General features: G+C 62.0%; 1 protein-coding gene across 2 annotated transcripts; it reads right to left on the minus strand.

The window, feature by feature from the left end:
* Nucleotides 1–131: 131 nt before the first annotated feature.
* On the minus strand, nucleotides 132–9,406 carry HMGA1 (high mobility group AT-hook 1). Of its 2 annotated transcripts, none has more exons than XM_040644742.1 (6): nucleotides 9,270–9,406; nucleotides 8,912–9,025; nucleotides 5,478–5,623; nucleotides 3,619–3,702; nucleotides 2,907–2,957; nucleotides 132–1,505 (listed from the first exon to the last, which is right to left on the minus strand). In XM_040644742.1, exons 3-6 carry the CDS (start codon nucleotides 5,577–5,579, stop codon nucleotides 1,452–1,454), a joined length of 291 nt encoding a protein of 96 aa, XP_040500676.1. In that variant the 5' UTR covers nucleotides 5,580–5,623; nucleotides 8,912–9,025; nucleotides 9,270–9,406; the 3' UTR covers nucleotides 132–1,451. The 2 variants fall into 2 exon arrangements, with proteins under 2 accessions (XP_040500676.1, XP_040500675.1); XM_040644741.1 differs by having other exon boundaries at nucleotides 5,445–5,623.
* Between the last annotated feature and the right edge of the window lie 2,102 nt (nucleotides 9,407–11,508).

Consider the following 11,508-nt stretch of genomic DNA (forward strand, 5'->3'; position numbering starts at 1 on the left):
GAGTTAATGCTCTTCCTCCCCCCGCCCCCAGCCTGAAAAGCTGGACAGAATCCACAGAGCACCACCCCCACCAACTCGGTCCTTGGCTTTCACCTTAGCTATCCCAGGTACCCACCACAGAAGGACTCCGGTCCAGAAAAGGATATTTTTTTTATTCAAGTAACTGCAAATAGGAAACCAGATGGGGGGGCCCCAGGCTGGGACAAATAATGGCTACCTCCTCCCCGGCAGAACAGGGGGGAGAAGGTGGCCCCTACACCCTCGACGGTCAATACAGGCCCCCCCCCTCCTCACTCTGCTGCAGCATCCTAGGGGCAGGGCCCCACCTTCCCTGGGACTGGGGTGGTCGGTAACCCAGCCTGCTCTGCCCCAGGCCCCTTCCCCTAAGAGCATCTTGGAGGAGGGGAACGTGGGCAGAACAGGAGGAGGCAATGAGGATGAACATTTGGCGCTGGTCGCAGCAGCAATGACGGATGTCTAAGAATGGAAACATTGAACGAAAACAACACAACTGTCCAGAGGTAGTTTGTGAACAGAGGAAAAGATGGAACCAGAACCTTGGGGGGTGGGGAGGAGCAGAAGGGTGGGAGTGGGCAAGGCTAGCTCCTTGTTATTAGTGCCCCATGTGAGGAAAGGGGAAACTGAGGCCTAGGGGGGAAGCGGATGGGGTTGGGCAGTGGCTCCAGCCCACCTGAGGAGGCCGCCGCAGGGAACCTGGGCCTCCTGGACCTCACCTGGAGGAAGGGGGAAGTCCCCCACACTGCAACAGATTCCAGGGTGGGGGGGAGGTGGGCTGGAGCCCATCTAGAGAGGGTGGCGGGCTCAGACCCCTCCTGCCTTCCTTCCTGTGCCCAAAGGGGGCTGTCTGACCTAGAGCAAGGACCAGGCAAGGGGGGGAGGAGGAAGAAAAGTGGGTGTGAGCCGCACCTAGTGAGACACAGGCTGGTCAGGGGGTGTCCTGGGGCCGAGCCCCCCTCCCCATCGGCCATACCTGCTACTGCTAGAGCCGTGGAGTGGGGCAGGTCAGAAGATGGGGCTTGGGCCCCTTTTAAGGCCAGGGGAGCCCTCCCAGGCCCCTTCGTGGGAAGCCAGAGGGAAGAATGGGGGAGCAGAAGGGACCCCCCAAAACCAAGAGCCCAGTCAGCAATGTCCCCACCACAGAGCATGGGGACGCAGCAGGGGCAGGGTGCGGCGAGGCGGGAAGTCGGCTTTGTCTGGAAGGGCTAGTGTGCGTGTGGGTGAGGGGTCGCTGGAAACCGAGACCGAAGGAAACTGCTCCCCACTCGGGCCTTGGGGCCCCGCAGCGGCTGGTGTGCTGTGTAGTGTGGCGGTGAGGGCGCAGGTGGGTGGCGGTGATGCGTGGGCCTGGGGGGGGCGGCGGGAGCGGAGCGGAGCTGTCCAGTCCCAGAAGGAAGCTGCTCCTCAGCAAGGGAGCAGGCGGCACGGCGCGGTCACTGCTCCTCCTCGGAGGACTCCTGCGAGATGCCCTCTTCTTCCTCCTTCTCCTGGGAGGGGGGCAGGCTGGTCAGCAGCAGTGCCAGGTCTGCAGCCCTCCCCCCACTGTGGGGGGGCGCACAGGCCACGATGGCCCCCACCCCTCCCCGGGCTCCCTGACTCTCCAGAAGGGGGATGAGTCAGGGCTGAGTGTGTGAGTGACTCAGCAACCTCCACTGCCCAGTTTCATTCATAAAAAAGGAAGAATTTAAAGGGAGGGAAAAAAACCCCATACACATGCTGCTCTCACACACAGCCAGGCCCCCTTGGCCCCAGGACCTGTGGGGGGCGCGCAGGGGTGGGGGCAGAGCTCCAAGTGGCAAGTGAGGAAGCAACCCGCTTTCCGTAGGAGGGGAAGGGAGAGGTGGCCAGGAAGGAAGAGGAAACGGGAAGGGGCGGCTGCAGGGTGCAGGAGCCCCCCCTGCTGGGTGCAGTGCAGGGGAACCAGGTGGCCTTGGCCCGCAGGGGCAGCTGCGAGGCTGCGGAGCCAGGCCGCGGGCTGACCCCAGGCCGGGGCGGGGAGGAAGGGGAAGTGTGTGCCGCTGGGGCTCACTCACTGGCCGGGAATGTCGGGACACCACACGGGCCTGCGGCCCCCGTGCCAGGCACAAACTCCAAAACAACTTGTTTCCTGTTACTCACTCCTGGGGCCCAGCCAGCACCCCCTAACCCCCCTCCTCACCCTGGTAGTGGCTCAGCTCGAGGAATGAAGGCCTCAGGGAGTTCAGGGAGCAGGTTGGGGGACAGAAAAGGGCCAAGAGGAACAAGGCTGGGGTGGCCGTAACTTCAGCAGAGGCCCTGGAGGCAGCCTCCCGACTCGGCCCACCTTCCTCCATGACCAGCTATCTGAGGGCTCAGAAATGGACGACGGGTCCCCGGTGAGGAGGTGCCGGCGTGTGGGATCACCTCACAACTCGCACATAGCACTACCCACCCCACCCAGGGCTGAGCTCCTTCGCTGCTTCTTCGTCCCTACCCAAGACCGTGGTGAGGACAGACCTCACCCTCTGCTCACGGAGCCTTCGTTCCTCATTTCTACTACGGGGCAGGGGGAGAAGAAGACTAGATGGCTTCCGAGTTCCCCCCAGAAGTTGAGTCTGTTCTAGGAGCAGAGGAAAGAGAAGGAGCCCCACCCCCCGCTAGGGCAGGGCAGGGGTTGAGTCTGGTTTGTATCTGGGACCCTTTACTTCTCATGGATACGGCCCTTTAAAAAGCCCTGGGCTGGGTGCCAGGACCCTGGGCCACACGCAAATCCCTTTCCCTCTCTAGGCCCGGGTAGGGTGATGATGTCGCGCTATTCCTGGCTCAGGTGGGGAAGAGCCACCCTTGCACGCTGAGCACACAGGCCTGGGCATCACCCATTCTTAAGCACCCTCCCCAGCAAACCACACTGCCGCCGTCCCTTCACCTACCAGTTTTTTGGGTCTGCCCCTTGGTTTCCTCCCTGGAGTTGTGGTAGTTTTCTAGATGGGCAGAAAAGAGATCCACGAGGTCAAAAAGGTCCCCGGACAGTCCTCACCCAATGACCAGTGCCCCAATGGGGAGGGGCAGACCTACCTACCTCTGCTCAGGGCAGCCTGGGCCTCTCACCCCAGCAGGCCCACCCGAGTCCAGCTGGTGATGACTGGCCAGCCACACTGCACCCCCCCCCCATATACACACACGCCCCCTACTCCCTCCTCCACCCATGACTCAGAGGATATGAGTCGTGTCTCAGAAAAAAATAAAATAAAAAACAAAACAACTTCTCTGAGAGGCTGCTACCACTGTGAATGTGGCCTTCCCTGCTTATCCCTACCCCCTCGGGATCCAGGGGGACCCCGGAATGGAACATTCTCAGCGCAGGGACTGGTGCAGCCGCCCCTTCCCTTTCCCTGACTCGCCTTTCTCCAGAGGAGGAAAGCTGTACGACTTCTAAGTTGAGTTCCCCATTGTCCTGGGCAGGACCAAGGCCCCCGAAGTGAGGCTTCCGTCATCACCCTGCCTTCCCCAATTAGCCAAGACCCACTGCCACCCATGCCAGGAAAGAGGGTGCAGGGGACAGAATCGGGACAAGCCGGTCCCTTCCCAGACCTCCCCACAGCTGTGGCCATGGGCAGAAGGGCCGTCCTCCTCCCTCCTTACCCGGGTCTTGGCAGCACCCTTGTTTTTGCTCCCCTTTGGTCGGCCCCGAGGTCTCTTAGGTGTTGGCACTTCGCTGGGTTCCTTCTGTAAAGACAGATTGAATAATCAGGGACACACAGATGCCACCTGTCCCACCCCTTTCAAAAGACACAGCTCTCCCCCACCCCCCAGCAAGACTGAGTCAGCAAGCCAGCACCCCGACCCAGAAATCCACAGGAGCCATGGCAGGCGAGCCCTCGTGATTCAAGTTCTCACTCCGACCATCTTTTGCTAAGCCCCTCCCACATGCTTCCCTGTGACAACAAGATGACAAGAAACCAGAAAAGGGAAAGGTGGCACAGGGGCAGCTCTGCCACCGCTGGGCTCTAAGCTCTTGGGCAAGACATGGAATGCTTGCGCCTCGGTTTCAACTGTAAATGGTGACAAGACTTTCCTCACAGGGTATCACGAGACTAAATGAAGGGTGTGGAAGTGTCCAGAACTGCGCCGAGACAGTTGCCTACCCACTGTGGGGGGATGCCAAAGAGGGGAAAGGACGCCCCCCACTAGAGGGAGCCTCCAGCCTCTACCTGCAAACTAGACTCCCTCCAGGCTGCCTCCTGGAGAAGGAATTACGCCCAGATGTTGGGAACCCAGAGATCCCTGCCGTGGTTGCCGCTAAAATTTTAATACGCCTGACAGAATAAAAAGCTGCCGCAGAATGCCTAGAAGCTGGGCAGTAAAGGCCTGTCAGCTACCATCTCAGGGTGGCTGCCCACAGGCTGTTTAGAACTATGGTCCAGTAACCCTGCACCCCCTCTCGGACACCCCCCTGTGGACCCCGGCTAACAGGCACGAGGTGGAGGCCAAGGGAACCAGACTAAGAGAATGACTTCCCTCCACACACCTCGGGCTCTGAAGAGGCAGCCGAAGCCCCCCACTCAGACTCCTCATGGCTCATGTCGCCCTGAAGTCAGTACAGACGGTGCTCTCCATCCTACAGATGGGGAAGCTCGAGGCCCATCGTGCCAAGAGCAAGGGTCAACCTCAACTCCTGTCCTCTTCCCCGGGAAAGGGAAGCAAGCCAGGCCTCACCAGCTGCTGCGCCTCTGAGAGGATCCAGATCCCCACCGCATGACAGGTGGCCCCCACAGCCTGACTGGCCATGCTCCCTAGGGTGCCCCAAAGTGCCAGGCCAGCCTTCTAACCCCACGGGACCTCAGCGGGGAGCAGGACCAGGGTCCTGAGGGTCACTTTCTCCCCAACTTCCCCACATTTTTAAGTTCTCGGGGCTTCCGTTTCCCTTTACAGAGATGGAACAGAGCCTGGCCCAGGGCCACACGAAGCAAGGCCCCTGGACAGGTGCTGGCCCAGGAGCTTTCTGTTATGGGCCTGGGATGAGGAAGTCCAGAAACTGACAGTTAGGTATTTAGAAATGTTTCTGGTTAATGGACAGAGTAGTATGTGCAATGAGCCTAAGGATTAGAAACCCGGAACCTGTACGTATACGCAACTCCTCTTTACTATGTTTTTACGAAGGCATTGGTCCATGACAGCCTGGAAGTGCAGGGTGCGTAGTTTACCAGGGTGTGAGCCCTGGCCCGTGTGACCACGAGGTCACTTCTGGCCTGGATGGTCTGGCACAGGCTCAGGGCTTCTCAGCCCCCGCTTCTCTCCTGGGGTCTCAGGAGCTGCCCAGCGTCGGCATGTGCTGGGGGAACACGCACATGCACAAACACACACACAGCAACAATTCTGCAACTCTCTGCTCCAGTTTTCACTTGCTGAGACACCTGGCACCTCCCTAACCCAAAAGGGTAAACCGAGGCAAAGGTTCGGACACCCACCTGACTCCCTACCAGCGCCGTCCCGGGACTCACCGGAGGCTGCTTGCGCGGCCTGCCCCGCCCCCGCTTCTCAGTGCCGTCCTTTTCCTGCTTGGAGGCCAAGGGCTGGCTGGACTTCGAGCTCGACTCGCTCATCTTCCCTTCTCTCTGGGGCAGGTGGAGGAGCGATGGCTGGGATGCTGGGAAGCAGGAAAAGTTGTTTTAAACACAACACTTTGCTTCGGCCACCTCCTACCCCCTTCACCACTCCCACCCTCAAAGGGCACTGTGGGAGCCTGCCTGCTCCCGGGGATACCCGGGATTCCTGCCCTGCTGAGGATCGGGCGATGGAGCGGGGTCTGCCCAGCCCCAGCACGCTGCTGCAGGGTGGGGCTGGGCCGTTGGCCCTAATCGGCTCCTTATCTCCCGCTCAGAAGGGTGCTTTGTTGTCTTGCCACCCCCACAGGGCCCAGGCCCAAGAGGCACAGCCAGCTCAGATGTGGGGGTGAGGCCACCTGGACAAACGTATAGATGGGGGGGGAGTCCTCACACTGCCCGGGGTCCCTCTCTCTAGCCAGCTGCCCTTTCCCTGAAGAGAAAACCCAGCCTGAGCAGCTCATAGGCAAAAAGGGAGGAAAGGTGAGTGAGGGAATAAGCCCTGGACTCCCGGCAGCCATGGGCACCAGTCCCTGGCCTACCTGGCCAAGTGTTGCCTACCCGCCATGGTCCAAGCGTCAGGCCCAACCTGGACACTCCACACCAATCACCTGCCAGGGCTGCTGCCCACCCCGCCACTCAGCTCTACTCTCAGCGCTCTCCCCGGGGTAGAACCTTGGGGATTCAAGGCTGGGAACAGTTTTGGGAAGGGGGAAGATGGCTGAAACTGCAGCGGAGGGAGGAAGAAAAGAAACTCAAAGCTAAACGGTGAGTCGCCCCTTTCCCCTTGCGCCCACCCCACCCACCACCTGGGGTCCAGTGAACTCTTCCCCTTTGGTGCGTGTCTTCAGGAGGGAAAGAATTTCTCTGCTGAGACCCTTGTAACAGATGCTAGCTGTCCTCCCCCACCTGGCAGGGCTGGTCCTCAAAGCTTCTTGGTTCTTTTCTAGCATCTTCCCTCTTCTCAGAGGCCGTTTTGGGTTTAATCAGCCCTGCTAATTTTGAGTTTACCTAAACCACCCGATGCAAGGAGCACCTGGCACCCCGCATTCGGGAGCCTCTTCCAGAAGCTTAAAAAAAGACAGTGGGGGTCCTCCTCCCACTCAGTATGAGCCCCGTCTTCCCAGCTGCAGAGCCACGAAACCAGAGACCCATGGCTCTATACCCCCCTGGTAACCAGTCCCTGGTTGCTGTGGGCAAAGGGTGGGCCCAAGCGGCTTCCCTTCTAAAAGACTTTCAGTCTGTGAAATGGGGGTAAGGATAAGACGGCTACCTCAACTACCTTTCCACACTGACGCCAAGGATCAAACCAGATCATAGTGAAAATATATCCACAACGGGAAGTCCTCACCCCAATCAAAATGAGAACTAGAACATTCGAAAATGACTTTTCTTTCCCCTTTTCAGATTTTCAGACAACTTCCAATTTTAACTCAGTGAGAGGGAAAAAAGTTTTTTTGCAAACTTGTGACTTTTGGAGGGCTTGAGGCCCCCAGCCTCAAGCATCAAGATTCTCCAGACGGCGAGACTTTGTCTGGTAATTATTCTATTTTATAATATTTCAGACTTGAAGACCCTTTTAAACAAGGTGGCTGGTGATTTATCCTGCTCCGTCATTAGTGGCTTGGCCTGCTCTGTAATTACAGGCAGTGATTAGAATCTTATATTACACCACAGGTTCCCCTTCAAACTAAACATCAAAATTAATCAGCCTAAATGAGTGCTGACCTCACATGAGGTCTGCTGAAGGCCCCCTCACAGAGGGGGTTCCAGTTGGGCCAAGCTAGCCCCTAATCCCAGAAAGCCTGGGCCCAGCAAGCCTGGGAATCCTGGTGGGTCTCCGGGAAACTTCTTGCATCATCTGGAGCTCCCCCCCATCTCTTACTACTGGGAACCCTTTAATCCAGTCTCCAACTGCCCCCCCTCATCCAGGCCTCCAGGAACTGAATGAAGGCCTGAGGCCCTCTCTGGTGAGACCAACAAATGCTTGTCTCTTCCACCTGTTTCTGAATATCAGAGGCCTGGCTAGGCGAAGCCATGTTTAGGGCCCAACCCGAATCCTTCAGTTTGTAGTAAGCCCTTCTGGGCCTCACGCTTGTCCCCTCCAAACATCATGCATACAGTGTGTATTTTCCACAAATGCTTAGGGAATCCACGAGAACGACTCTAGGAAACCATCATGGGGCTCCCTATTTTCGGAAAAAGTAGCCCAGAGAGGCCTGATGAGTTGCCCAAGGTCACACAGCAAGTTGGCGAGCAGGATAGAGTAGGTGACTGGCGACCCCTCTAGCCCGCCACTTTCCTTAACCGCCGGGAGACTGGTTAAGTGCCTGTCGCCCCCTGCTCCAGACCCGGCCCCAGGGTGACTCTGCAAGTGTCCGTGCCGGGCCGTTGCAGGTCGGCCGGCGGGACTAGGGGACAGAGCGCGCGGGGGGAGGGGCACGGGCTGCTCTTGCAGGCGCGGGAAACTGGTGCACCCGGCCCCACTTCCTGCCAGAGGGGGCACCCAAGCCCGCCTTGGGGCAGGAAACCTGGCGCGCGCGGGCGCGGGGTAGAGGAAGAAAGCCACCTCCCTCCGCGCCCTCCCCGCAAAATAAAGCCCCAGAAAAAAAAAAAAAATTGAAACGGGGAGTCAAAGGGACTAGTTCCAACAGAGCCCTGCAAAGCAGAGAAACCTGTTTGTGGGGGCGGAGGGCAGGCCCGGCCCTGGGGGCTGAAGAGGCGCGGGCCGGGCCAGAGGTGGGGTCGGGGTGAAGCCCCAAACCCAGGCCCGCGATTCGGCCTCATCTGCGTAGGGGGGCACCCGGAGAAAGGCCGAGCGGGAACAGGGCCGAATTGTGGGGTTCCTGCCCATCCCCCTCACTTCTAGAACTTCCCCAAGCTGCGGGGGGCGCCCGGCCCCCCACTCGCCTGCTGCGCCGCAGCCTGCTTCTCTCCCCGCCCCCCACAGCCCGGGCCCCGGCTCCGGCTCGGGCTCCGGCGGGAGCCGCGGCCGCGCGAGGTGCACCGGGCTCCGCCGGGTGCACAACTCGCGCTCGCCGCAGCCGCGCGCCCCCTCCCCCACCGCGCGCCTTTCCCGGGTCCCCGCCCCCCGCAGGGCGCCCGCGGCGCGGGGGAAGGGGTGCGGGCGCCCTCCCCGCGCCGCCGGGCCCCGCCGTTCGCCCCCCGCGCCCGCGCTCCCCGCCGGCAGCTCGCTTAGCAGCCCCCGGCCTGGGAATAAAGCCGGAGGCGCGCGCTGCAGCCCTGGGCGGCTTGCAGGAGGGGCGGCGTGCAGGCGGGGGCGCGGGCGCCCCCCTCCGCCGCCGCCGCCGCGGGCCCCGGGGACGACTCACCGCGAGCTCGGCCGCCGGCCTGCGGTGCGCGCTCCGGGCTGCCGGGAGCGACGGTGCTGGGCGCTGAGGACCGGCCTGGCTCCGCCGCCGCCGCCGCTGGTAGCAAATGCGGATCTGAAACCGGGAGAGAGAGCAGAGGCGCTCAGAGACCGCCGCCGCCGCGTGCTCGCCGCCCAGGCCCCCGCGGGGTATTTATCTGTCACATCCAGGCGGGGGGACAAAAATATTCACCCTCCCCCGAAGGATGGCGAGGGGCAGGAAGCTAGGCACGGCCCGTGCGCGGCCTCAATAAATAAATAATTTAATTAAATGATAGATATAAAAAAAAAAGAAGCCACCGGAGGGGCCGCGAACTCACGCCTTCTTGGAGCCGCGCCAGCGCCAGAAATAGCCCGGGCTCGGAGTCCCAATTAGAGGAGCGCAGCCCCGGCTCAGGGGAGCTTAAAAAGAGCGACCCAGGGGCAGGGGGGACGGGCCCGCCCGCGCCAGCCGTGTCACTGTGGGGGGCGGGGCCATGCAAATGAGCCCGGGGATTTAAAAGGGCGGCCGCCCGCCAGCCGCCGCCGCCGCGCGGGTGGGTGCTGACTACGGGGAGGGGCGTGCGGTGCCGGGTGCCTGGGGGCGGGCGCGCGGGAGGCCTGAGCTGGGAACCCGAGGCGACGGCCCACTCCCCACTGTCCCGGGCCGGGAGACATGGGAAGGCACAGAGGGGGATCACCGAGGTTTTCGCTGGGGGGAGGACGTCCTTACAGCCTGGAATAGGGGTCCCTGGGAGAGTCACCTCTAGGGGCCTTCCGGGCGTGTGGGCCTGACGCCCGCGGGGCGCGTTGGCTGTGGGCGGGCGTTCGTGCCTGCGGGGTCCGCGCGGGCGGGAGGGGGTGGAGAGAAACGAGCCTGTGAGAATTCCGCGGCCTACCCGCCGCCCCCTGCGCCCAGATACGCGGCTCGTAGATTTCACCTGGGCGGACAGGTGTCAGCATGTGCATTTCAGTGCCAACCTGCGTGTGGCTGACTGGTGAAATACAAGTCTTGTGAAATTCAAACGTGAAACTTGTGAAATCCAGAGTTTTCGCTTATTAATGGCCGCGAGTAAGCCGTAATCAAGGTGCAGCCTCCAAGCGAAACAAGCGATTGGCTCGCTTGCAGGTAAACCTGAGGGTGGATTCATTCCTATAGGTGACCTGGATGGTGTTTCGGAGATACGCCTTCCCACTTTGTGCCCTGGCCCTCTCCGCTGTGACTTTTAAGAAAAATAAGAAAGCGTGAGCCAGTGGTCGCCTGGAAGCACTTTGAGGGCAGGGACTGGGTCTACGCAAGCCAGACCCGCCACGCGTGACCCGCCCGGCGCCTGGCGCAACAAAGACTTGTTGCACGAATGAGAAGGAAGCCAAAGTGGAAAGATGGCGGGGAGGGCGGTGGGAGAAGAAAGGGCGCAGTCTAGAGCGGCGCGCCCTGCAGGCCGGGCCCGGGGCCTTCTCGGGCGCACCTCCCCGCCCCTGGTCTCTGAGGCGGCCTTCCACACCTCCCGTGATGCAGGGAAAAGCAATGCGGCCCAGTGACACACGGCTGTGACTCATGTTTTTCTTTGCTCCCCTTCTTCCTCCCCGGTCGGCCGAGGCCCCGGCCCAGCCCCCTCCTCAGGGGGCGAGCCGGCGATGGAGGGGGACGCCTGGAAAACCCTGAGCCCGGAGTGGAGGCGGGGTGGGGAACCGGAGGGGCCGGGCCTCCTACTTTCAGGAATGTTTCAGGAATGTTTCCGGTGGGGGTGGGGAGAGAGCCGGGAGTGGGCCCAGCCCCCACCCGGGGCGGCGGGCTGGCGCTCCGGGCCGGGGGCAGCACGTGCTCGGCCGGGTGGGGGCGGGGGCGCCTGGGCGGGAAGGCGCTGGGGGCCCTCGGAGCGGGTTCAAAGCGGAGGGCGCGGGCCTGGGGCCGGCCCGGGCCGGGGCTCGGGGTGGGCCGGGAGGCCGCCCTCGGCGCGCTGGCTCCCCGCCCCGCGCCCAGGTGAAACGCAGTTCCTGCGAAGTGCCCAGGCTGCCCCTGGAGGGGAAAGGAAGTCACCGAAGGGCGGCCGGAGGGGAGAGGAGGGTGGAGGGGAACGCCAGGGAGAGGCTGGGGGAGGGGCGGCCTGCCCCTTTGTCTGGAGCCGGTGGGTGGGGGTGGGGCGGGGTGGAAGGCGCGCTGCTCCCTCCATCTTTGTGCCCTGCGTGCCGAGCGCGCGCTTAGTAGGCCGCGAGTTGAGTTGGCTGGAGGCCTTGAGTTAGCTCGAGAACCTTTGCAACGTTGAGTGGAAGAACGAGCCTTCAGTTCTTGCCCTGCTCCCCTCAGGTCACGGTTCCCCGCCAGCAAGCCGGGCCCCCATGTCAGGCCGGGGGGTAGCCCTCGCAGGACCGCGCGCCCCTAGACACGGCCCTCTGCAAGGCCGCCGGGGCTGCCAGGCCCGAGCTCTGGGGCTGACGGCCCGGGAGACGTGGGAAGGGTCCTGCTAGGCCCCTTCCCGGGACGCAGCTTACCTGGGGCCGCTCCGCCTGCCGCTTGTGGCTTGTGTCATGCGGCCTTCCCTGAGGGAGGTGGGGAAGGGAGAGGGACTTCTGCCTCCA

This window comes from Ursus maritimus, unplaced genomic scaffold, assembly GCF_017311325.1.
Source record: "Ursus maritimus isolate PB19 unplaced genomic scaffold, ASM1731132v1 scaffold_30, whole genome shotgun sequence".
Classification (NCBI taxonomy): domain Eukaryota; kingdom Metazoa; phylum Chordata; class Mammalia; order Carnivora; family Ursidae; genus Ursus; species Ursus maritimus.